This window comes from Accipiter gentilis, chromosome 4 (genome assembly GCF_929443795.1).
Source record: "Accipiter gentilis chromosome 4, bAccGen1.1, whole genome shotgun sequence".
In the NCBI taxonomy this organism is placed as follows: domain Eukaryota; kingdom Metazoa; phylum Chordata; class Aves; order Accipitriformes; family Accipitridae; genus Astur; species Astur gentilis.
In genome coordinates this window covers 19,462,979-19,489,623 of record NC_064883.1, presented here as the reverse complement: position 1 = coordinate 19,489,623, position 26,645 = coordinate 19,462,979, and the positions used below count along the sequence as shown (strand labels likewise).

Below are 26,645 nucleotides of genomic sequence, written 5' to 3'. Positions count from 1 at the left end.
AATTCTCTCCAAAAAAACCCAGAGTGAGAAAAGAAGGCAACCACAGCAGGAAGCAAGAAAGATAAAAAGTAACACTGGGCAAGACAGTGTTGCATACTGGACCTGCATCCCATTCCTTCCTGTGACAAATTACAAACATGTCTGCAGCTAATAGATGATCCGGAGTAGCTGTTGTTTTTTAAAAAAAAAAAAAAAAAAAAACAACAAAACAAACAAAAACCCAACCAACAAAAAAACCCAACAGAAAGTACAGAGTGTTACAGAAGTTGAAAAGGCTGTAGAATTCGAGTCTATAAATGGAAAAGGAATGAACAGGTTTTCATTCCCAAGACTCTTAGCATTTATACTTTTAACAAGGGTAAAGCAGCAAACACTGTATTTTTCCCCTGCACATCAGTAAAAAGCTAAAATAATTAGGATCACCAGTCTAGGATCTTCCCTCACTAGGTAAATGGCCAATGTTATGAGGAATTAAAAAAAATTAAGGTAGATTTCCTTAAATACCTGACAATGTTGCAGCAGAAACTGCATTTGAGTAATGACCCCAAAATGTGTTGACCCTATTTTTACTTCAGGCAAATGCTATTTTTTTATCATTTCAGCCTTGGGAAGTTTACAGTGAGTAGTAAATCTTATCTTTACACATCAGTACCTAATCAACATACTCTATACTCCTCTCCCAAGTCAAAATGGACTTTGCTGCTTCAAAGAAATCCAAAAAGACATGCACATGGCCCTTATGTAAAGAAGGCTGCAGAACATATTACCTTACTCATCATATATTCATAAATAACTAGTATGTGCAAGTTTATGTCAAAATATGGCCACTACTGGCCATAGCTGGACAGTTCATGGGCTCCATGGTACCACCGAGAGGCTTCAGTAAGGTTTCTGGAATAGAGATTCAGACGCAGGATTATCGGGGGAGTAATAAATAGACAATCAGTCATTTTATGAATATTTTAAACCATTTAAACCAAAAGAATTGCTTATATTTTATCTTTTAAATAACAATTGGCTTTGGTTTCCTAGTCAAGAGGGACAATAAACTAGACTTCTGTCTTCATAAAAAGCATTATGAGAATCAAGTCAATCTGCAGCACACGTTTACATTTCTTGACCACCCTTATGTTTAAGTTACCTTTAAAAAAAGCAGCCCCCATGCCTAAGTAGTTAATAAAAAGTTGTCCTGGGTAAACAGTCATGTGTTTTTCAGTAGGGTATTAGAAGTTCTTGTGGTTTCTGAAGAAGCTTTTTTCCCATTTTTACAAGCAAGGTTTCTGATCCCGCTGTCTTCAGTGATGCTTTGTCTGACTAAAATCTACGGTTAACAGGGTTGGTTCACCACACAGTTGGTCACATGCAGTTGAGCAGCAACACGGTTTACCTTTTCATCATACAGGTGGAAAAACTCTCACAGTAAGTGAAAAATGTCTTAAAATTAACTTAATCACGCAACTTCCATCAGACTGATGCAAATCACCTGGTTAACACTCTATTTTCAAGAATAATACATTTAAAAATTGAAGCCCTTGAGTTAGAAACAAAGACATAACTCGGCTTCTCTTGTCTGTTCTGCTCTTTGATAAGTCACAATATCTTTAGACTGCTGGTACATTTACAACATTCAAAACAGCAAACTGGTGGCTTCACAGTAACACATAAGATTCCCATTCATTTAAGTAACACCCAGCACCACCACTATTATAAACTCTAGTAAGCAACTCTGCATAGCTATGAATATCTAAATACCTTTTGAAAACCAGACCAAGGTTCTCAGGAATGCTTAGAAAGACATTCAAAATAGAATAATATAGACAGACTATCCAAATCCCACAGCCAAGAACACAAATCACTAAAGAACTAGGGTCAAATTCCCCTTTGCTCAGAGGGCCTGCAGCAGTTTGCATCACTTTGCCTTATTCAAGTCCTCAAAACACAGCTCACGTTAAAATATATTAAATGACTGCAAGGCAAATGAATACAACCGAGGTCACATAAGGAACAGAGCTGCCAAATAAGGTAGTTCCTTGTCCATAAAGTATTTTCCCAAGAATTACAAAGTTTTGGTACAGCAGGGTGAATTTTTGATAGTACACTAACCACAGAAAGCTCTTATTTCCAACAGCATTGTCAAAATGCATCTTTGAGACCTGTTAAGCTTTAGGTTTGCATATTTTTTTTGGTTTTTTAAAAGCAGAGTGCATGCAAATTGCTTGCAGCACTTCTATTTGGGAGATAATTTCAACAGCCTATTCTTGGGCAGCCGACTTGTAATGTTTCAATGTGCGAGCAGAAGGATCAGTAGCTTTAACCCATCTTGGCATCCAGTAGTGGGGCAGCCAGCTGCTTTGCCCTGAGTAGTGCTTTTCAAAGATCTGGCGGTAGTAATAACTTTCTTTTGTTTTAGGAGGATTGAAAGGATATTTCTCCACTGCCTTTTCCAGCAGAAGGTCATCAACCTATAGACATAAGCAAAACTCAAGTTAAACTGCAAATACATGTAACTTTCACAAGTTGATTTGCTGCAAGTTAAAGACATGCAAGGATTTACCAACTACTAAATGCCCACAGGTTTAAAAAAAAAGTGTCTATTCCAGAGGCAGACGTTTCTGCCAGGTGAATTTTTGTCACAGGCTCCCTTGATCTTTATGAATACATAACTATATTTCCAGTCCTGTTAAAATTTCTCTCTGCATTGTACGTGAAGCCCATTTCTTGTTACAAGCATCTTTGTTAGTAAGCTCACAAAAACTTCTTTCCTATCCTTCTCTTTCCTGTGATTCAACCGGAACAACTTAAAGCAGTCTTTTTTGCCTTGTAAGCAGCTTCCCGTTTTTTTTTTTCAGCTCACAGAGAGCTGTTGACTCTGTTTGCTCTTAGCAACAAAACCTGGGATGCAGAGGCAGACACCTGCAGTTGCTAAGGTGGCTAAGAAAGGGAGGATGAATAGTTGCACCAGTTGAGACAATTTCTAAGGCCGCTTCCACTGCCAACATGCTGTCTAACTCCTCACAGCCATGAAATAAATTTGCCCCTACTACACCAATACAGGCTCAGTACAGGCAGCACAACACTGTTGCCTGACCCAGCTACTTTCTTGCCTGAAAGAGAAAGAAAATGGGAAACAAGCAGTTGGTGGTAGGACAGACAAGTACGCGTCCACAGGCTCGACTACACATATTTCTGTATAACAGAGCTCTGGTGTAAACTGGGTGTTATTCCTTCCTCTTGATGATTAAACTACTGTACACCAGAGATGATTATCCTTTGCCCAAAGCCAAAATGCTGTAAGTCTTCATTGGTTAGCAATGCAAGCAGAGGCTTTAAAAAGCAGAAGGCTTAGCTAGGCATGGCTGGGAAAAACGAATGACACAAACAAGAAAGGACATTATAAAGTCATTATGCTGTTACTCAGCTGCAGAGTAAGTTCATGCAAGTGCCTTCAGCTGAAGCAGCTGCTTTGCGTGTAACCCAGAAATTGCGTTTGCCGACACACAATCTAATTTGCAATCCAGATACTTAAATAATGTTAATTTCCTTACACAGTCATTTGTGTCAGGCTCTAGCATTTCTTTGTATTTAGGATTTCAAATGCCTTTAACCAACTCAGACAGCTAGAAGACCACTAATTATGGTTTATCTTGCTCCTCCACCAGGAAGCTCAAATTACCGTGATACCCAGATTTATTCTTCCAACTAAGCATGTGAGCTGCCTCCCCTTGGCAGCCATATCTAATACACCTAAATGTGAAAGACAAAAAAAAAAAAAAAAAAAAAAGTGGTATTGTACCTGTTGATCAATATAGTCCTGAAGAATAGAAAACCAGGATTTCTTTACTGATGCTATACCATCACTGAAAGCTTCTTTGGGTCTCCAGAGTATTTCTTTGGGAAGTAAGTTGGTATCTTCAAAGGACTGTCTTAAAAGGTATTTTTCAATTCCATTCTGTTTGCAGAACAAAGAATGTTGTGAGTCTCAGGAACTGCAGTACAAAGATCTGGCTTTAAACATCTCAGAAATGGTTTCCTTTTAGAAAGTCTGGTCAGAAAAGGTTTCCCAGTAGTGCAACAATCCAGCAAAATATTTAAGAGCATGCTTGACTTGGGGTATAGGACTTAACCACGAATTCAGCAATTTGGTCATCCTTAGAATACGTATCAGTGAATTTGTGTTCTAATTGTGTACACTTGCATCCAACCCTAGTTTTACATACCTTTGGGATTCGCAGTTCTGCTGGTAGAGATAAATAATAAGAAGTAAACCGATGATCCAAAAATGGGACTCTCAGTTCAAGACTAAATAGGGGAAATAAACAGAAAAGATACTGAATTAATCCAACAAGTCATCTATTTAAAAATTCCGTAACAGTTAAGCTTTCCCCGTCTTTCACATAAACACTAGGTTTTCTGCTCTTACTTAGAAGAAACTTCACTTGCATGTTCATGACTATCTGCATTCAATTCATCAATTTGGAAAGTTAAGTATATAGTCTGCACAGATTAAATAAAGATCTCGATGATTTATGATGCCATCTGCTGGACAGCTTCTAGTACAATGAATTTAAAGACTACAGTCCTGCAGGATTTGCAACAACCGTTGTACCATGTAAGCAAAAACACACTGAAAAAGATCCTGTTGCCCCCAGAGAACTACCAAGTTGCTCACTGGGATTTGCGTCAGCATTGTAAAGATGTCACAGAACCAAGCAAGGATTTCTGCTGTCATTTTTGATATCCACATTTGTTTGTGTTTTCAAGAAACAACAAAAAGGAGCCTGCATGGACACCATTAAGCTATTGGCCACTGATGCTGCAGCATTTGCACAAGTTCTCTCCTATACCAGTGACAGACAGACACGAACAAAGTCTTTCTGCTTACATTCTTTTATGCATACCATGGCTTCTAAGGACACAGAAGGCAACAAATAAAATTACAGTAACTGTGTCTCCAGTAGGAAGAACCCCTCTCAGTGTGTTTCCTCAAGAGACTGTATGCTGCCCAGCTTCAAAGTCAAATGGAATTGTTATACTGCATTCTAGTAATTTCATTGTCTCTGTAGCTTCTCCTCTGATAAAAAGCTTCAACTACTTCAGGTAATACCCACCTTCCCAAAAAAAAGCATCATCATTCAGCAGTCAAGTACTGAGGCTCAGTTTCCACATATACTGACAAGATTTCCATTGCAAGTCTTTCCTTACAGTTATTTTTTTCTGAATGATAAAGGTACTTTCATCATTTCCTCTCTACCCTTTCCTCTCCCTCATCATCATTTCCCTCATCTTTTCCTTCCTCCTCATCATTTCCTTTCCCTTTTCTCCGTAAGTCTGAACACCTTAAATTCAGTTTTAATTTGTTAATACAAGGGTTCTTTCTTCCTAGCAGTGCTGTGAAGCTGACCCCAGCTTCTCTTCAAGAAATGGCAACTCTCCAAAGAAGAGCAGCCAGATATTGAACAGCCTTGGTTGGATATGGGGCCAAACTCTCTAGCACAAAACAAATTATAAGGCAAATGGCAGGCCTCCTGCACCCTGTCCATCTTTTATACAGGAAAGAGAAACCTAAGATATTTATAAAAAAAACAAGCAAGTAATTTTGTGGCAGGATCAACGTACAATGCAAGTTTCCCAATAGGTAAGTTGTTTGTTTTGCCACAGGTACCATCTTTTTCTCATCTACAGCCAGCTTCTCAACAATATTCTCCTTTTAATTAATACTTTAATTAATACTCCTTTTAATTAGTACTTCTTTAGTAAAACAATGCTATTTTTTGCAGTGCGCAATTTGGTGATTCTTTAAGATATCGGTCACACAGATTGTATCCTAACATCTCTTTATTACAGTCAGCTACCTGACTCAATGCACATACTTTTCCTCTTTCAGTATGTTTTTCTAATTCTTCATACACATGCTGATTATCAGATTCAGGATTCCTCTTTGTCTAAACCTCAAAAAACCCCAAAGTCAAATACAACTTTGCCTTCTCTCTTTAACTCTGCATATTTATATTTCTAATTCACTGCTTCTATAAAGACCAGTATAATCCCAGCTAAAAGATACTCCTGCATCAGTTGGCAACACAGTGGGCCCTATAGTCACAGAAGACCAGATTAAATTTTGCAGTGTGGTTTGCTGTTGCTATAATTCCTTCAGGCTACAACTTCAATTTCATCTTGGCATACAAATCCCCAGCAGTCTTTTGCTTCAGAATCAAGAGCTACTCTAAGCAGATGCAATTAATCAAGAGGTACTGTAAGCAGATGCAATTAGATTCATAGTGTCACTCCTCCTCTCTTACTGTTCCGAAACAGCACCCAAATCCACTGTCTTTCCTCATCCACTAAAACTTTATTTGGTAAAACATTGTCTGTAGCAATTGCAACAGCAAGTTTGCCTTGTAGTGTTTAGAACAGAAACGTGATTGATGATTATTCTGAAGACCAGATTTGCCTGCCCTGTAGACTGCTAGCCCTCGTAGAATCATAGAATGGTTTGGGTTGGAAGGGACATTAAAGACCATCTAGTTCCAACCCCCGTGCCATGGGCAGGGTCACCTCCCGCAAGACCAGGTTGCTTAAAGCCCCACCCAACCTGGCCTTGAACAATTCCAGGGATGGGGCATCCACAACCCCTCTGGGCAACCTCTTCCTGTGCCTCACGATCCTCACAGTAAAGAGCTTCTTCCTTACATCTAATCTAAATCTACATTCTTTCAGTTTAAAGCCATTACCCCTTGTCCTATCACTACACGCCTTTGTAAAAAGTCCCTCTCTGCCTTTCCTGTAGGCCCCCTTTAGGTACTGGAAGGCTGCTATAAGGTCTCCCCGGAGCCTGCTCTTCTGCAGGCTGAACAATCCCAACTCTCTCAGCCTTTCTTCATAGGAGAGGTGCTCCAGCCCCCTGACCATCCTTGTGGCCCTCCTCTGGACCTGCTCCAACAGGTCCACATCATTCTTATGTTGGGTGCCCCAGAGAAGGACACAGTACTCCAGGTGGGGTCTCACCAGAGCAGAGCAGAGGGGCAGAATCACCTCCCTCAACCTGCTGGCCAGGCTTCTTTTGGTGCAGCACAGGATACAGTTGGCTTTCTGGGCTGCGAGCACACATTGCCAGGTCATGTTGAGCTTCTTGTTAACCAACACCCCCCAAGTCCTTCTCCGCAGGGCTGCTCTCAATCTGTGCTTCATGCTGTGCTTCCCACCCATTCAGAGCACACCCTGAGTGCCTGTGCATATCTGGAATGTTAGCAATGCCTGCTCTACCAAGGCAGGTGGTATCTTGAGTTATATTGAGATACAGAGCTCAAGCAGACTATGGGGTGTACCCCATTTGCTACTACTACTATGAAGACTGATGATCATCTTAGAGTAGTTTAGACCCAGACAGTAGGAATTATCTTGCATCACAATATTCTGAATCACTCAGTAATTCAAACAGTAACAAATCAACAATTAACTATCGTAATTTCCTCAACAGCAGCTGAGCTTTTAAGATCTTCTTAGGCTTTTAAATCACATGAGTCCTCAGCATCCAAGAGACTATGTCTTACCCATGTGCTGCAGTAGTTCTGTCCGCACGAAGTACATCAAACAGATAGAGCTCCTTCAGAAGCCTCTCGCTCTCTTCTGCAGCTTCTTCGGGAGATGGCGCCTGTAACCAGACATAAGCATGTAGCACACAGACATAATACAGCTGCACTGAGGGAACCATTACTTGCTGTCCTGTGTTTGAATTATAGTGATCACTGAGTGGTCTAAAACTAGCAAAGACTACATACAAGAAATAACAGTCTCAGGAATTCTGAAGTTAAAAAATAATAATAAAAAAATTATTTTTAGGTGATTAAATTAAATCCCTTGGATTTTATGCCACCTCGGGAGAAAGTCTCAACAAATAAAGAGCTGTGAAAACTCTCAAACATAACACTTTAAAATCTCAGAGGTTTTCTGTTGAAGGGGAGAACAAGCAACTTAAGGGCTTTCTGTACAGATATTTACCTTATGGAAATATATATATCCTTGTGTCAGCTCATCTGAGCCTTCTCCTGAAAAAATGACCACACTGTCTGTTTTCTTCCGTATATACTTGGAGACAAGATACATACCTTAAAAAAAAAAAAAGTATAAAGTTATTAAAATACAGCTACATGTATGATGCTATATACAGCTAGTACAGTTTTAAATTCAGCATTTTAGAAGTTCCTCTCCTACACTACTTTCTTCTGTACCAAACAACTGTAACATGCTAAAAAATAACAATTCATTGATATTCAAAGCCATCAACAGCCACACAAACTAAAGTGCTGCAAATACATCTAAACTGTGTACTTACTCTTAACCCTCAAAATATCAGAAAGATGTGTCTGTCTGATCCTGGGAATGCTGGGGGATTCCTGCAGGAACACACAGAGGAGTTGTTCTGACTCAGTTCAAAATTAAGCCCATGATTAATTCCAGCACAGTCCTGAACAAACCTAGCTTTGGAGACAAAACTACCAGCAAAAGTTGCTGTTTAACTCTCTGCCACTGCAGGTTGAACTGGATGAAACCCTTTCTTCAATTATTTGTTTGTATAGAATTATTTATTAATCAGAATTATGCCTTCCCCTCATTGCATCTACCCAAACAATATGGGTTTATAAAAAAAGTATTAGAGATCTAATGAAAAGGATCTAGTTCATTATTTCTCATACTAAGCAGCAATCACAAAGAAAGATGACATATGAAAAGCTGGCTTTATTTTTTAAAGAAACACTTTCAATATTTCACATTGCAAAGTCCTATCTTCACGTACTAAATTACAGGCAGGGACCTGGATTTTCAAAACTGTGTTGCCTATTTGGCTCATTAACTTTTTTTACAATGTTTTAGGCTGACACAAGATTAACTGGGTAAAATGCTGTAGCTGGCATTACACAGAAGGTCACATTGGATTAGGGTTTTTCATTCTTATCAGGTTGGCAACCCTTTGCAAGAAGCTGCTGGTGACTTCCTTCGTTTCTCAGAATCAAACATACTTTATAAGATGTCTACCTGGCTTGAGTGCACATGTGTTACTAGAAGGTGACAAGAAATACTTCACTAGTATTAAGATTATGCAAGGAAAGGGTAATCATAATCGTTTTGCTATCATAACATTCAGTACCTCAGATAACCTGTGAATTTTCCCCCTTCCTCCAAGGTTCATACTTATCAGAGCAGAAAACCTAGACCTGTAGATATAACGCTTCTTCTTCAAATAACTTTTGGTTTTCATCTCAAAGCTTCAGGAACAGCTCTTGACAATTGTTTTGTACAGTCAGTGTCTCTGAAACTAATAACTGCTTTTGCCTCAGTGTGGTATCACACACAAGACTGGAGAGCAGAAGTGGGAGTCCCGGTTCCCAGATTCTGTGACAGCTAAAGGATCCAATAGATGACTACATGATTTTGTGTAAAATTTTATTCCAGCAATATAAAGCAAAGATTGCTATTAAAAAAAATAATCTTACCAATTGAAGCTCTTATTGTTGTTATATCATAGGTTTCCAAGGAGAAGATAACTTCCTCTATTGCCTGAATTCCCTCTTCAGAATTAAATATTACTTCATGATGTTCACTGCCTATATGTGCTGCCACCTGTTTGTAAAAGGTCACAATAATGTATTGCTTTTCAATTAAAACATTTTTTAAACATACCTTGTGTTCAAAACACACACACACAGAGTGAAAGCACCAGCTCCCTTCTGCCACAGTGAGAATTACATGACATTAGGCCAAGAAAAGATGATACCGTAGCAGCCCCTCTGACTTGCAGTGGCACATTCACCACAGGGAACACAGTCTCTGTAATTACAGTGTTCAATCATGATTACAACAGACCATCCAACTGCTTGCCCAAAGCATAACAGAATCTGTAGAGGCTCTAAATACTTCATATATTTGCTCAGAAGAGAAAAAGCAGTTCAAAAGCCGTAACAGCCTGGATACCTAAAGGGTACCCCAGATGCCAAACTGTTTGTACAAGGCTCTTAATTCGGTAAACTGATGATTAACTTACAGTAGTTAACATATATACAAATGCCATAGCATAGGAACCATAGCATGGAGATTTACCCTAAAACAGAGGCAGAATTGAGACAACTCCAAAGTACCCTCCTTTTGGTAACAATGCAATAGGAGTCTGTTTTCCAAACGCAAGAGAGAGCAAGTAAGGCTCAATTATCTCTTTTGTAAGATTTAACTAAGCAGCAAATGTTGTACTAAATGATTTACTGCAAACTCATTTACATCATAGCAATACATGAATATCCAGTGTTACTATTAATACCATACCATGAAGTTAGCACCATTAATACACATTGTTTAGCATTCAGCAGCTCAGAACAAACTGAAAGCAATGCTTACTATACCTTTCTGGCAGCCAGTAAGTCGGGACTGTTTTCCATTCCAATTGCAAAGGTTTGTAATGGATAATTGATGTTGATTTCTTTCATCAGTTTCAGAAGAACAGCTGCAACCAAGCTGGAATCTAAGCCCCCTGCCAAGAGAACAAATTATTTGGTTACGTGTTTGACTGTTTTTTTGTTTCCCCTTAAGGACACTGAATCTAGATAGTGGAATCTCATGAGTGGGTTTCATTTTTAAGCCATGTGAATCTGAGGTACTTCTTGTACAAGTGCACATTTACCTCTGCTTAACAAGAGAATCAGGCAACTTTAGTGGAACATCTTCAGTAACTGCTGTTAGTACTTTTGGTGTCAGAAGCATCAGTGGAAATCCTTCTTTAACATACACAGAAAGTATTCTGAAAACATTGTACCACTACAGAACATGCCCCTTCTAAACTCTGCTATAATGGGATTTAGTCTCCATTTCAAATGCTCTCTATCCTCTTCCTACCTACACATTTGATACTCTACTGACAGAACTATGTAAATTTTTTTTGGTTTGCTGTTTGAATAAAAAAGAATTAAGTAAAATAACAGAATGTTTAGTGTAAGGATTCCACTCTTCCCCAATCATTTTTCAAAAGTGAAAAGGTTCACCAGTGACATTCTTTTTTTCTTCCTCCTCTTCCTTCTCAGAGGAGGACAGTGGAAAGATTTGAACAGTTTGGAAAACAAATTAAAAATAAAACCAAGAGATGCGTGAACTGCCTAGATGTACCCTAAGGCTCCACCTTCTTATTCTCATGAACTAGTTCTGCTAATCCTTGACTAGTTCTCCTTGCTGCTCCCCACTGAAGTACTGAGCAAAACACAGTACCTGTCCTCCCACACCTGCCTGCAGTTCTGACAAGCATGAGGCAAAATCCTCTTCTCTTTGTTTCCCACAGTCTGCATGTGGTTTTTCAGCTGAGTGCATTAGCATTCATTCCCACCTCGATCCCCTTTGTGGGCATGCTACCTTGTAAAAAAAAATAAAATCTCTTTCTCTAGAAATTACATGCAGAGTCTGAGAAAAGGAGAGCATAGAAATCAAACTGAGTGCCTAGGATGCAGAAATCAGGGAAATCAAAACCTGAGTTTCCACTGTGAAGTTGCAGAACTCCCTCTGTGACTGGAAACAAAAGCACTTCTCCAACTGTGATGCTCCAAGCATACTCAAAATTGTGAAGCACTGAGATTCTCTGGTATTATACCAGCATGGGCACTTAGTTTTGCTACTAATACATTCGGCATGTGCATCTGAGGAGCTGCTGACTACCTTCTAATTTGGGTTTTGAACATGGTTTTTACTGAGGCTGGGATCTTCCAACTGTGTATTTCCCCGTTTCATTTACCTCCTTCCTACTTTTTATGATGCCACAGTAAGGAAATGGTCCAACAGTATCTCCTAGTCAGCTCTCTCTCACTCAAATGCATATTTAATAGGGTTCATGATAAATAAGTATAATTACTGATGTTCAATGAATGCATGAACAGCATATCAGAACTCTAACTACACGTACAAAGGGCTACAAAACCACACTAAAGATGTCAGTCCCACGGCTACAAAGCCTTACCTCTGTAAAGTACCTTTGTAACACTGAACCACCATATCACAACACTGATCAGCTAAGTCAGTGAACAACTTCCTGTACCACAAGCTACTACCTCACCTGAAAAAGAGTGTAGCAAATAATTTTGGTCCAGATGGTCCCCTGTAATTTGGTAAATCAAGGGCATTCTAGGATGGAGGCTAAAGCAAAGAAGGTGACAAGTATGAACTTCACTTCCTCCTGCTATCTGAAACACGCCAAGGTTTTTTTCTACACTCAATCTGTGCAAAGTGAATATAACAATTACATTTTCAACACCAACTTAAGCATAAATCTCATATATTTAAGAGTATATTGGGTGATTTTTCAATAAGAATATTATATTTCTTTCCTCTTAGTTAAAAATGGTCAGTGTCTCAACAAGCCAGCATCCCAGCCCAGAGTAACCTTTAAAAGCATAAGACTTTCAAGATACTTGTTAAGTGGAAAACTTTATCACAAACTAACAAGTTCTCTGTTCTCTGCTCTAAAAAGTGAATGAAGATTCAGATCACCTCAGGTACAGCACAGCAGAACAGTCAGTATGCTTTCCTCTAACTAGCAGAGGATGGGCAAAAGAGAGAGAGGACACAGAATTATTGTGACTCTTGCTACTTACCTGACAGAAGACAACCAATTCTTCTGTGAGCCATCAAACGTTTTCTAACAGCATTTTCAAAGAGAATACGGATGTTGCTTTTCACAGTTTCAAGATCAAAGCCTGTCCAGAAAAAAAAAAAGAGGAAGCAAATTCAAGAAGTGTTACTCAGACTTTGCTGGATTATGCTACTAGGAAACAAAGATATTTGTCTGAATTTCCTTTGATAATGAGGGCGTGCAAGTTCATCTTTGTACATGACTGCCTACAAAAACAGTTCTTAAGTCCCTACATTATAAAGGTTCTTCCAGGTTTGTTTTTTTTTTTAAATGGCACTTTTTTTAAACCAATCAATGCAAATTTTATATTCAAAGATTATAATTTTTTCACTTTTTAATCAAAATAAGTAGCAAATGCTTTGCTGTACTACCTGAAGGCAGAGTTTCCACTGTATCACATGCAACATGGAGTGGTTCATCTTTATAGCTATGAAATTTTACTAATTCCACTGATGCAACCTTGCCAGAGGGCTTTAAATCCAACACTTCATAATGACCCGGGAGAAACGGTTCCACTTTAGGACATAAGGATGTTGAATGCTTTAAGTTGATAAGTCCTACAGATAAAATGAGGAAAAAAAAAAAGAGTCAAGAGTTTTTGACCTAGGATAGTTAAGTCATACCTCTCTCAACAGCCTCTGTACTAAAACTACACACAAATATTTATTCCAGGTCCTAAATTTGGTATTAAAAAATATCATTTTGAGTCAGAGTCTGCCCTGGCTAGAGCATGATTCTGCTTCTGGCAGGCTGCACACAGCCATCTCAAGCTGAAGCAGACAACAGAGAAAGGAAGCCAGCAAGTTTTATTAATTGGCAAGTAGCAATTCATCCCCATGAACATTAAGAAAAGCACTTTTCTTACTGACTACATGATATCCAGGTCAAGGTGTCATATGCTTACAAGAATTCAGATGACAATTGAGAACAGATTCTGTGTTTAAAATCAAGTGTAGTCAAGCTAACAAGGGGTTTGTAATAAAACTACATCACTGAAGTGATTGCTTAATTGACATTGATTTAGTGATTTCATAACTCATCAGCTCCAGACTGATCTACACCACTGCTAATAAATGCCAAGAACCAGACTTGTAGACAAACCTCATTTCCATTCCTCTTGGGAAAGAGGATGTTTTGCACCTGCTGGTCACTTAGATGCCCCTTGAGGAACTCCACAAAAGAGATACTGAATTCCTGTTAGAAAGGGACCGGTAATTCACTGTGATGGTTATAGGACACAGTCCCTAAAGTATTCATTTCCCTTCTTCCTCCCCAAGAAGCAGAGATGGTACGGCTCTTAGTACCAGTATGTAGTACTACTATTAGAGAAGTCTACCTACATTGGAGTCTGATAATAAAATTGATATATAGTAAATGGGAAAGACACAAGTAATCGTGAAAGCCAATGTTAGCCAAAGTGCATTTTAGGCAATAAACTCCCTTTTGGCACTGTTTGGATTTGTTTATCCAAGTGTCAAGACTAGAGATAATTACAAAAAAAAAAAAAAAAAAAAAAAAGTAGTGAATGTGTCATCTTGAAGGAAAAAAATCATCATCAAATTAAATAAGTGTCACTAGAAAATTACCCAATGCTGCAGGAAATTTCAGTAGGGTTTTAAAATTCTTGGCTTTTACAGATTAGCAGTTCTTGTGGCATTATTTCCCAGTTCACCACAGAACACTAGAACAAATTCTACAATTTATCATAGCATAAATCTAGCCTAACTCTATACACTACATTTAACTTTGGGGTAACATAAAACATCTTGGGCTCAACACTGCTATGATTCCACAACACAAAGAATTACAAAATTAAATAAGCAAGTTATTTGAGAGATATTAAGGACAATTAAACATCTTAGAGGTTTACTGTCTGTGTTTTTTGTTTTCATGACATGTCGTTCTTATACTACTAAATATAGTTCATTTATTACTGAATTTACAGTTCACTTTCTCTTCACACTTAGAAGCCTGACAAAGAAGTTTGTCTTTGACAACAATACCTAAGATTATTTAGGCACTAACCACAACTGGTTTTACCTTTTGCCTCAGAACAGACACCCAAAAATCCATCATCAGTCAGCACCTTGAACAATGGTCTGACTCCATACGTATCTCTCGCCAGAAACACTTTTCTGTTTGCAGTGTCCAGAAGAATGAAAGCAAATACACCATCTAGCATGGATGCAGTTTGTTCTATTCCTCCTCTGTTGTAAAGATGAAGGATAACCTCACCATCCACTAACGTTTGAAATTCAAATCCAAACTGCTTCTGCAACTAAGAAAAAATATGAAGGAAAACATGAATAAGCATTTGCAAACATTGACTGCTTATTAATTGAAAAAACATCATTCATGTAATTTTTTAATAAGAAAAACAGATTATTTTTTTTTAAATCACAGTTCAAAAGTTATATAGACATTTCTGACAAAGAAGGAAATTAGGCTTTTGTGTTCGAAATATTATCCAGGATCATCTCTCAGACACTGTAGAATGACTCTGAAGTCTTACGTAATTCACATTATGGCAAGTTTTCATGGATACATTTCTATCTGAGGATGTCAAACTGCAAACCCATGACCCTGGTCTTCAGAAGCACTAGCCTCCCACAGACAAAAGGCAGAAGCAGGCAGCCACTGCTTCTAAAAAAAACAACTCCAAACAGGACCAGAAACAAAGACATCATTTATCGTAGTCTCAAATCACTTGGTGCCACCTTCTTATCAGATAATAATAACATTTACATAAAACCCTCCCTACCCCAAAACACATAGACACTGGTAACATCTCTGCAGAGTAAAGTACTTCAGAAATAAACTTTGGTTTACTTATGCAGTCATTGCAATTCCCCAGTATTTTGTTTGGTTTTTTTATGCACAGAGAATTTCCTTCTGCCTAATCTTCCTCCATTCCTCTAACTAACCTTTTCACTCTGCCTGTGCAGATGGAGTGGGGGAAGAAGAAATTAGCTGTCAGACTTAAGTCAGACCAAATATTCTTCATGTTCTTGTAGTGCTACTCTTAAAGTCCCTTCAATATCTACCAGATAGGGGAAAGAGGAGGTTTCAATAAAACACTAACAAGCCAAGAAACCCCACAAAACCAACGCTTTAGCATTTTAACTTAAGTTCTTTGGTTTTAATTGTTATTTATGGGGCAAAGTCTTGGATCAAACCGAGTCAATATTGAAATATCTAAGTCATTGCCCTAAACAAGTTGCCTGTTGCACCAACAATCCTTTCCTGGGTAGGCTTCAGCCACAAGCCTGAAAGAAAAATCTCTTTATAAAGAAGGAGGGTACATAATGTAGTGAGAACAACCGAACAAATTCCTCCAGATAGCCATGCAACTTTTGCATAAACGAAGTCCCCTTATGATTGTGTGTGTAGCATGACTGAGAGTAATTCTTACTGCTTTCAACAGCAGAAGAACCACAATGCAAAACACAGCAAGTACTACAGACTGTTGGTACAATAGATTTCACATGTACTGCAGGGCAAAGTGTATCTCACCTTTCAAACAGACAGATACTTAAGAATTGGGGGGGAAGAGGGGGGGGAGCAGAAATCTCCTGCCTATTCAGTCAAATTCCCAATGACTGTACTGACGTCACTGACAGCAGCCTGACTCTGACTTCAAAAATGTGATGTTAGAAGTACTAAGACATCTCAGATTATTCACACGTTTCTGATACTACCACGCTCAGTTTATGATTCATTTTAAGCATGATTCAGAAACAGTCACAATTGTAGGCTGCTTTATACGCCAAATTTGGATGATCTGAATCACTTCCAAGTAACACAGGCGGCATGGACACCTCAGCACAGGGATTGAGGCACACAGACGATGATCAGCAGCAGTATTGTACCCATCAGGGACATTCAGAAATGTAAGGAAGTAAGTACAGAGTTGCTGCTTGTTTTGTGCCCAAGAGACTTCCTTAGGTGGCTCTCAAAATCCCCTACAAAGCATCTGCCTTAAGCTGGAGACCCCTAAGGACTTTGGTGGCATACTGGAAACATCTCCCTAGTGCTTGTTGCTTTCACATAAATAATAAGCATGCATGCTATACATTAATGTAAGTAACATATCGTATCTAGATCGATATGCAGAAATAAAAATGCAATACCCAACAGCTTGGAGAATGACCCAAAATAACTGAAGAGCAAGACAGTCTAAAAGAATTTGCATTATAAAGAGAGAAGACAGAGGCTTGGAATTCCCCTCCCCAAGAGATAACGAAGAATGCATCTTTATTTTAAACTGATCAAACCTGAAGATACAAATACTTATTGCCCTTGTTGTCAATTAAAAAACTATTTTTCAGTATCAAACAGTAAGTATATTACTAAGCCACCACAGACTCACAGCTCACCGAGATAATTTACTTCCTTTTAAACACTAGTCATTCGATAACTTTTAAATTTTTTTCTGATATTGCAGTCCACCACATTTTAAATATTTTCTTTTTTTGGGGAAAAAAAAAAGAAAATTAAAAAAAGCGCCACATGATCCATACAACACTTACCTGTTTGAAATTGTAGATTTCTCCGTTGTAACACAGCCACAGATATGGGAATTTCTTCACCCGGATAGGCTGCATACCATATAACTGATCAACAACCGCAAGGCGGTGGAAACCAAAACAACAGTTGGTGAATCCATTGACGTTCTCAAAACGAAACGCGTCGGGACCTCTGTGTGCTATCTTCATGGCACTTAGACACTGGACAGAAAGGCATTCATCACTCCCAAACAGGGCCCAGATACCGCACATTGTGAGGCTGTTGATCTACCTGAAAGTGGACAACCTGCTCAATAAAGACATGAACATTATAAGCAACAGCTGACACCTAGAAAACACAGATAACAAATACAGGCCATTAATCGCTTAGCGGTCAAGAGGACTGATCAAGAGAATAGCAAACTTTACTAACACGAGGTAAAACCCTGTTTGCCCAGAATATGATAAGCAAACTTTGGCCAGCAAGAAATTAGGCTTAGGTTTACCTTCAGGTACACCAAGGTTGCCTATGATTTTTTTTTTACAGAGCACAGACAGAACAAATCATTAGCGGGCAGCGGGTATGATCTGTTGACGTGACACCCCCTCAGCAGAAACTTTAACAGTCCTTTCGGTTTGCGGCCTTTCAGTAGATAAAGAGGGCTTACAAGAAAGATGAGGAGGGTCATTTCAACAAGGCCTGTAGCGACAGCCCAAGGGTCAACAGTTTCAAACCCAAAGAGGGGAGGCTTGCCTGGGCTTCCCCAGCACAGCGGCAGGCCCAGACGAGAGAGGTGTGGGGGGAGCAATGCTGGTGCAGTGCCGTGCTCGCCGCCGCACGCCTTCTCCAGCCCCGGCGACCCTGGAGATGGAGGCCCGGTCGCTCTCTGAGCCCTCACTAACGGCAGAGGTGGGCTGGGGCTGGGGCCCTACAGGTCAAGTGATGGCACCGGGGACCTCAGCCCAAGCCCCAGGCTGCCACTGGGCTCGGAGTTCAGAGCGCCACAAAGCCCTACAGCTCCGGGGTCGCCGGGGCAGGAGAAGGCACGCCGAGGGGAGCGCGGCACCGCACCAGCACTGCTCCCTCCGCGCCTTCCTCACGGCGCTGGGGACCTCAGCCTCCGCACACGGAGCGGGGCTTTCCCGCCAGCGGGGGCGGCTTCCGGGCGCCCCACGGCCTCCGGGGCTCTTCCACGAGGCGCCCGCAGGCGCCCGCGGCAGGTTCCCGCTGCCCGCCCGGGCCTCCCCCCCCCCCGCTCCACACGGCCGCCCCTTCCTCCGGCGGCTGCAGCGGCCCCCCGGGCCCGCCGCGCCCTCGCTCACAGGCCAGGGCACGGCGCGGCGGGGCCGCCCGACGGCGGGGCGAGGGCGGCGGCCGGCATCCCCCGAAGGCCGCCCCCTGCGCGGCTGCGCCCGGCCCGCGACTCCGGCGGTGCCCGCCGCCGAGAAGCTGCCGCCCGCTCCGGTGCCTTACCCCGTCCTGACCGCCGGCGCCGGGAGAGCCGCCGTCCTTGCCGCGGCGGGTGATGAAGAAGGCGGCTCCCGCCGGCGCCGGCTCCTCCCCCGCCGCCTGCTGCTGTTGAAACCCGCCGCGAAGTTTCATCATGCGCTTCCCCGCCCTGCCGCCGGGCCGGGAGCCGGGGCCTGTCCTCGCACGCCGGGCCGGCGACGGGAGCTGAGGCCCGGCGAGGGGAGCTGAGGCCCGGCCCGGCCCGCGGTCCCGGCTCGGGGAGCCCCGCGGCAGGCCAAGAGATCCGGAGTGTGCCGCCTCCCCCGGACCGCTGCGAGGAAAAGGACGCACCGCCGGGCACTGCTGGGCTCCCGAGGCTGCCCCGAGTTGTGTGGTGGAAAGCCAGAAGAGCTCGGGCGCCTGCACGTGGTTGCCGTAAAGCTGCTGTATTTGGTCTGGGAGAGGGAAGAGCGCCTGCAAAGCTTACGCCTTTGGAAGCATTTACTGAGGACTTGGGATTTTGCTGTGCAAAACTCGGTTTCGAATGATAGGCGCTATGGGTAAAAAGGGGGTTTGGTGCCTCCCTGAACTTCGTTATCGGGCGTTTTGCCTTTGAGAGTGCTAAAAGTAAATTAAATTCAACTCTGAAGACTAGGATGCGAAGTGCTAAATATAAGCCTCAATTCTCCACCCATACTTTGAGAGAGCCATTAGTAGTAATTTGCATGCAGTGCGCTTTCATAGCTGGCTTAAGTGGGCTTTGTGTAAAACTGCAGTGCTGTGCCTAAGTTCTTCAGGTTATGCAGACTGTCAGCAGTAAGCGTGGTCTGCATGTAAACTTTTAAAAGCACCTTTAAGAAGCCGTTAAAAGGATATTTTTCGGCTTTGGAAGGAAAAACGTGTTGAAGCATCCTGTGCGTGAGAAGTAGACTCCAGCGCTGATCAGGAGTAGATGTAGGAGGTTTCTGTTCAGCACAGCTTCACCTGAACACAGGACTGGCCTTGGCAGAGGCAAGGCTTTGGGCAGCCTGCAGATGCCATGTGTACAGTTCTCAGAGCTGTGCATGGCCTGGAAGAGCAGAGTGAAAGTGCACGCCATGGCACACTGAGTCACCGCTCACAGAAGAGTAGTGGTTGTGCTGGGGAACGCCCTGCATCTTGCTTTTTTTTCCAGAGATCTAAACGTCACAAACTCTGCATTTTGAAAAACTACAAGAAATAACAGACAAACATTGTATTAACCTAGGTTGTTTTGGTTCTGGTTTTTTGGTTTTGGGGTTTTTTTTGTGTCAGAGACTTTTGTAAACAGCTTTCTTTACATCTTCTTTTCTCCACACCGAGAAAAGAGTTTTGGATAAGTCTGCTTAGGCTTAAATTGTTGTCTGGACATTTTCATTCTATGAACAATTCATGGAGAAGCTGAAGCAGGGAGGATGAGAAGTAACTTGCAGAAAGTGGCCTGGTAAGGCTGGGCAAGCACAGTGAGGGAAGAGTGAAACCTCTTAAGTCCTCATTAATGTCTGCATCCTTAGGGCATGCTGGGTAACAGCCACATATTTATCCTCCCCTTTACTACCACTTCTAAAAACTGGGGATAACTGCTGCATTTTACTATGTCTTCCATGTTTAATCCCCTGTTTTAATGGAGTTGATGATGTTATATATGGGACTAATGGCAGAAATACCACACACAGTCTGTTTTTAAACACTGGCAATGTTACTGTTTGGTAGTTACAGTAGCATAGGTAATAACTGATACCTCCCTGTCCTTTTCTAGCCTTTTCTCTACTATTACCAAGTAGCCTGTTACAGTCCCTTTACATTAAGTGTCATTCTTCAATATCCAATATTTCAGCTTATCTGCAGACAGCACTACATGTAATTACACCCCAGTCTCACAGCTCTGCTCTTCTCTGGCACATCTTCCCTCTCGGTTTTCTCCTTCCTGCAGACATTACTATGTATAATAGTTTTTCCAAAGCATTTTCTTCTCCACTATACTCCTTTAAAGCTGATTTTTTCCCTCCGTTTTTGCTGAGAGGAATTTAAGTTGATGCTAGGTGGGTGGAGAGAGCAGGTTTGAACATAAATACCGGGTGCCATGAGTAGTTAAGAGACTTTCTACTTTGTTGTATCATCTGTTTAGTACCTGAGAGTAACCATCTGGCCACAGGCTAAAGCCACTTAAGAATGGCTGAAAAACACTGTAAGAAAAGTCCTGATTAATTAATTAAGAAGTACTTGGATTAGTTTTGTTTCTGATCAGCTGAAATGAAAGGCTAAGAGGTTTCTCTGAAGGCAACGGGTAAATGAGTAAATGAAAGGTCAAAGTGAACAGGTAAATGAGTACAATGTAGAATAAACTGTTGCCGCTGCAGGACTGTTACACTGAGCTGGTCACTGTCAGCTCAACTCTCAGTTGAGCATTGCTTGTAACTGCTCTGTGCTTCTCATTTTTCCCCACTAAAGATGAATACCTTTGCTGCATCCATCGGATGTGGTGCCACCAGCATGCCTGGAAGACTGAAAATGTGTGAGTTGTGCGAGATCCATGAAATCCATTTGGAGAGGAGGCAGAACTGAAGGGAAAGTTGAGAAGCCAGTGGCTGTGATTAAGAGAGACATACAGTGAAGGTCTGTTTCTCTCACAGTGATGATGTACTCTGCAGTTTCTCAGATAGGAGTTGAACACCCTTTGTTGATGGTGAAGGTTGCCATGAGTGGATTCATGGACCAGGTCATTATGATGGGCAGGACTGTAAAACATCAGAAATTCCATTGATGTGCCTCAGCTCAGCCTTGCACCTGCCCTTTGCATGGCAGTTGCTAGTGAGTAGCAGTGTAACACATGCATTCTGCACCCTGCTAGAACATCTACATAGTCACGGACCATTAAAGATGCTTCATCACCAACAATTTGGGGGATAGTAAAGATAATGATGAAACACTTTCTATTTTTGAAAAATGGTAGATTTGGGCTGTGGGAAGGAGAGGGTTGTATCTTGTCTACGCTCTCATGACTCCCTTTGCATCCAGTATCCATTTTTAGTTGGGACAACTACTCTTCATCTGGCCTTGAACACATCCGGAATTGCAATAGCAGTACTTTTCTTTTCCTTCTCCAATCTTAACTTGTGTAGTAATGGAGTCATGGGAATAGGCATCTTCAAGTTTCCAGATGCCTCAAACTATCCTTTTCCCAGCTCCCAGTGACTAAATGTTCATGACGTAAGCTGGGCACAGATCACCAAGAATCCTGTATTTTCCAGCTTGAATTTTTTTCCTATACATATTTGCTGCAAAAAACTTTGCTACACATCATTACAAGCCCAGCTGAATGGAATATGCTACTACTCATTTGTTTGTGTTTGTCAGCATCTACAAATTACTTTGGTGTTGAAGTCTGTGTACTATAGTTTATATGTTTACATCTTCTGTTCCTGAATGCACACTAATAAGTATCTACTGTGGTTCTTGGGGCAGGGAGTTAGTGCACAGCTTCATTTGTGCCAGGAAAGACTGACTTTAAACAGACATTGCTCCATGATCCACCATTGTAGCGATAACAGAAAATCAAGTGGCAAACAGCAAATGCTCTTTTGGCAGCAGCCTAGTATATTTTGTAGGATGGGGACTGAGCTTGAAAGCAGAAGGTCATTTCTCCTAATGGAGCCACACAGAAACATCCTTGTACCATGGTGGCATTGGCAGCCCATCACACACTGGGAGAGATAGTGGTGGGCAGGTCTCAGGGGAAGGTGGAGATCAGTTCCTTCTCCCCAGTCACATGGGTCGACATAAATAACGTATCTCATACCCTGGCTATCTTTACAAATATAAAGGTGTATTGGATACCTGTACATTCACCAGGCAATAGCTGTAGTGCCAGGTGTTCTGGTAACAGATCTGACATCTGAAACGTTTGGTTTTATGTCAGGGATATGCATATGCAGGGAGCAAAGGCTTTTTCTGATTTTGGTTTGCCTTCCCCAGGAGGATAGTAACACTGTGCTCTTAAAGTTTGAGTACTTGCACTCAGGATCTCAGGCAGAACCATCCTTTAATCCCCGTATCTGAGTGGGGGAAAAAAAAAGTGAAAAGAGAAACTGTGAAATTCAAAAGCTGTTTGGAGATCTGTAGCTTGAAGCAAGGTAGGCTCCCGTTTGTATCACTTAGTCTGCTTTTTGCCCAGTGGGACTGCACCACATGCCAGAGAACTTTGAGCTGGCAGCTTTTAAAGAACTTACCGACCTAACGGAGCTGGTTGTTCCTATAATTTTGAATATCTTTATTTTTCTTTTGTTCCTCTCCGGTATTTTCTTTTTCTTTGGAAGACATTTAAAGGACATGCAGACTACTTGTCTCTCCTCCAGACAAAATCTTCTCTCTCATAGTATAAAAAGTAGTTGTCTCTCTCACTGGGAGTTCCTATTGCTATAGTCTCTCTTATTTAATCCTTTTTCTTTTCTTTCTACTTAATTATGTTAAGCTTCAAAACAAATAAGACTTGCTCTGGCCTCGGAGTTAGAGGTCACAGCACTGAAGCGTTAAAAGAAAATCTCTTCTAGAGCCCAGGCATTCCGAACTTCAGTAAAGTACTAGGAAGGCACATCTAGTGCAGCAGCGAGAGAGAACACAAAGTAAAATGATTTGTTATTGCCTCCACAAAAGCCTAAGCATTTTGCACTACTGCTGCATCCTTTTTTTAACACCCCAGCCCTTCTATTATCCCCTGTGTTTCTTAGCACAGACAAGAAAGGGTTGTTGAAAGAGCTGTTGGCCATACAGTGCACATTGCAGGCATGGCATATGGCATACCAATGCCTCTATTGTCAGTAGGCCCAAGACCACAGAGGAATGAAACATTGCTGACTTTTAACTGAATAGTGGTCTTGGCTAATGAGAAGGAATCCAGTGTAATTTATTCTCTTCCTGAGGAGGGGGAGAGGGGAAAAAAAACCACAAAACCGAAGAACTATTACATATGCTTTTTTAACCACTTGCAGAATAAGAAAGAAAAATTGTTGTCTGATATTGATTCTATAACATAAAGTGGAATAATTCTCTAGAGTTTTTAGAGCCATAAGGGTAGAAATAATTTAAATTCTGGTTCTTTTTAATACAGTAAGAAAGATTAGGTGTCAGCTGAATTAGCATTTAAACTAACTGTTGTAGTCAATATAGCAGGATTAACTGCAAATTACAATCTTCGGTTCACTTTTTCATTGTAATTTGCCCATTGTGAGATTTTGTGCAGTTCAATAGATGTTTTGTTTAATACAAACAAGATCCTTTTAATCTAGAATACAGCTAAATTCTGCTGTAAGAGACGTTTAGCTGGTATAAAGCTGTAACAACTAAATTCACTCTTGAACATATATAACAGAGGCTTAAAACACATTGAAATCTATTTTTCAGCTGGAATAACTGGATGTAATTCTAATAAAGTTATTTTGATGCACATCAGTTGTGCTGATGTCTTTCAAAGCACTTTATTTAATTTTGTGATTTGTGTCTGGAAGACATAAAAAGCATCCAGTGAAATGTGCTTAAATGCACATATATGCTCTCCTAAATACAATTAAGAACAATAGAGGAAGAAGAATAACAATTATTGAACACTGGATGAGGATCTTTTTTTTTTAAAGAAAGTTAGATGGTCTTTGGTTTATAGAAGACTGAGAAACTATTCTAACATACGACTGCAGCTGCTCTTTGCCATCACTAGGTCGAGCTATTACCTCAAAATGAGAAACTGTCACCCTGCTAGTATTGTTACCAGAAACAGACGTGTAGAAGAAATACAACAAAAGTCTGCAATGAAATAACTAGACGGGCAAATGTAACACTTTGTAGTGTGGAAAATAAACAACTGCACTATCTCGTACATTAAGCCAGTGATTTTCTGTAAAAGAAAAAAATGTAGTAACACCCATTTTCTCACACATTAAAATAGACCTCACTTCACAGTATGTATTGGTATCTTACTAATAAATCAAGCAGTATTGAACCCTTCAAACGATTGCCTTGTTTCTTCATTATAGCTACTTACTCTGCTTTTTTCCTAGGAATTAATTTTGAATTCTGTACAGAGGTAAACTTCTGTGGTTGTTACTGCTATCATATTAACAGTGAAATGGAATGTCTTTCCTCCCTATTCTTCCCTAGCTAGAAACTTGTATTAGTTTTGTGTGGCAAGGTTTTGGTAGCGGGGAGGGCTACAGGGGTGGCTTCTGTAAGAAGCTGCTGGAAGCTTCCCCTGTGTTCAAGACAGAGCGAGCCCATACCAGCCGGCTCTAAGATGGACCCACCGCCGGCCAAGGCCGAGCCAATCAGTGATAGTGGTAACGCCTCTGTGATAACATTTTTAAGAAGGAAAAAAAAAGCTAGGACAGACAGAAAACGGCAGCCGGAGAGAGGAGTGAGAACATGTAAGAGAAACAGCCCTGCGGACACTGAGGTCAGTGCAGAAGGAGGGGGAGGAGATGCTCCAGGCACCGGAGCAGAGATTCCCCTGCAGCCCGTGGGGAAGACCCTGGTGAGGCAGGCTGTCCCCCTGCAGTCCAGGGAGGTCCACGGTGGAGCAGATATCCACCTGCAGCCCGGGGAGGACCCCATGCCGGAGCAGGTGGGTTCCCAAAGGAGGCTGTGAATCCCATGCTGGAGCAGGCTCCTGGCAGGACCTGCGGATCTGTGGAGAGAGGAGCCCACGGAGCAGGTTTTCTGGCAGGACTTGTGACCCCGTGGGGGACCGACGCTGGAGCAGTGTGCTCCTGAAGGACTGCACACCGTGGAAAGGACCCATGCTGGAGCAGTTCATGAAGAACTGCAGCCCGTGGGAAGGACCCATCTTGGAGAAGTTCATGGAGGACTGTCTCCCGTGGGTGGGACCCCACGCTGGAGCAGGGGAAGAGTGTGATGAGTCCTCCCCCTGAGGAGGATGAAGCGGCAGAAAATAACGTGTGATGAACTGACCGTAAACCCCATCCCTGTCCCCCTGTGCCGCTGGGCGGGGGGGGGGGGGTTGGTAGAGAAATCCGGGAGTGAAATTGTGCCCGGGAAGAAGGGAGGGGTGGAGGGAAGGTGTTCTGAGATTTGGTTTTATTTCTCATTACCTTCCTCTGGCTGATTTGTAATAAATTGAGCTAATTTTCCCCAAACTGAATCTGTTTTGCCCATGACGGTAATTGGTGAATGATCTCTCCTGTCCTTATCTTGACCCGCAAGCTTTTTTGTTATATTTTTCTCTCTCCTGTCCAGCTGAGGATGCGGAGTGATAGAACGGCTTTGGTGGGCACCTGGTGCCCAGCCAGGGTCAACCCATCACAAAACTTAACAAGACTTTGTAAAAATAGCTTTGTCTCTTTACATATAAAGAGTAGAGAATTCTTCCTGATTAGAAAAAGAGAAGAAAACCAATTCTAAAGGAACTAAAAATGCAGTATCAATTCAAAAGGATTGAAAGAATTAAACAATTAATGATTGCAAAGTAGACGAAGAGTTAGTTCTGCATTCTGATTCTTACTGAACAATACCTCATCTCTTATCACAGATGCCAGATAACAATGTGGGTATTTCTACTAATTTAACAGGATAATTTCCAATTTAATTCCAACATTTTTATTAAACATAAGCCAACTAAAATCTTCTATCAACTCTCACAGAAATACCATTATACAAGAATGATACTTTACAGCAGCATTACTTTGAATCTCATTTTAGCTGACAACAGTCCCCTGAACCTCTTTGCTTTTGCCAGGAACAGGTACGAGATAGGCAAACAAAAGAATGTATCTGCAAGTGTTGGCTACACCTCAAGCTGTTCTGAAATGCATCTCTTTTATTAGATATTTTATTATTTGAGAATTTATTATTTTATTATTATGGTAGGATTTGACAGAGAAAATATTTGCACTGGCTAACTTTTAAGGTGCACGCATACGAAAAATAATCAGAAATATATTTATCTATTCAGAAATATATCAGTAACAAGAATAAGAGAGATGTATTTTTCTTAAGTGCTTAAGTAGGT

At 41.3% G+C, this 26,645-nt stretch overlaps 1 protein-coding gene across 2 annotated transcripts; it reads right to left on the bottom strand.

Annotated features, from left to right (window-relative positions):
• Positions 1-854: 854 nt before the first annotated feature.
• Positions 855-18,759, bottom strand: ASNS (asparagine synthetase (glutamine-hydrolyzing)). Of its 2 annotated transcripts, none has more exons than XM_049798718.1 (12): positions 18,638-18,759; positions 17,188-17,470; positions 14,699-14,936; positions 13,030-13,215; positions 12,621-12,722; positions 10,392-10,519; positions 9,492-9,618; positions 7,999-8,105; positions 7,551-7,651; positions 4,218-4,299; positions 3,794-3,949; positions 855-2,462 (listed from the first exon to the last, which is right to left on the bottom strand). In XM_049798718.1, exons 2-12 carry the CDS (start codon positions 17,434-17,436, stop codon positions 2,253-2,255), a joined length of 1,686 nt encoding a protein of 561 aa, XP_049654675.1. In that variant the 5' UTR covers positions 17,437-17,470; positions 18,638-18,759; the 3' UTR covers positions 855-2,252. The 2 variants fall into 2 exon arrangements, with proteins under 2 accessions (XP_049654675.1, XP_049654676.1); XM_049798719.1 differs by having other exon boundaries at positions 17,188-17,455; positions 18,638-18,751.
• Between the last annotated feature and the right edge of the window lie 7,886 nt (positions 18,760-26,645).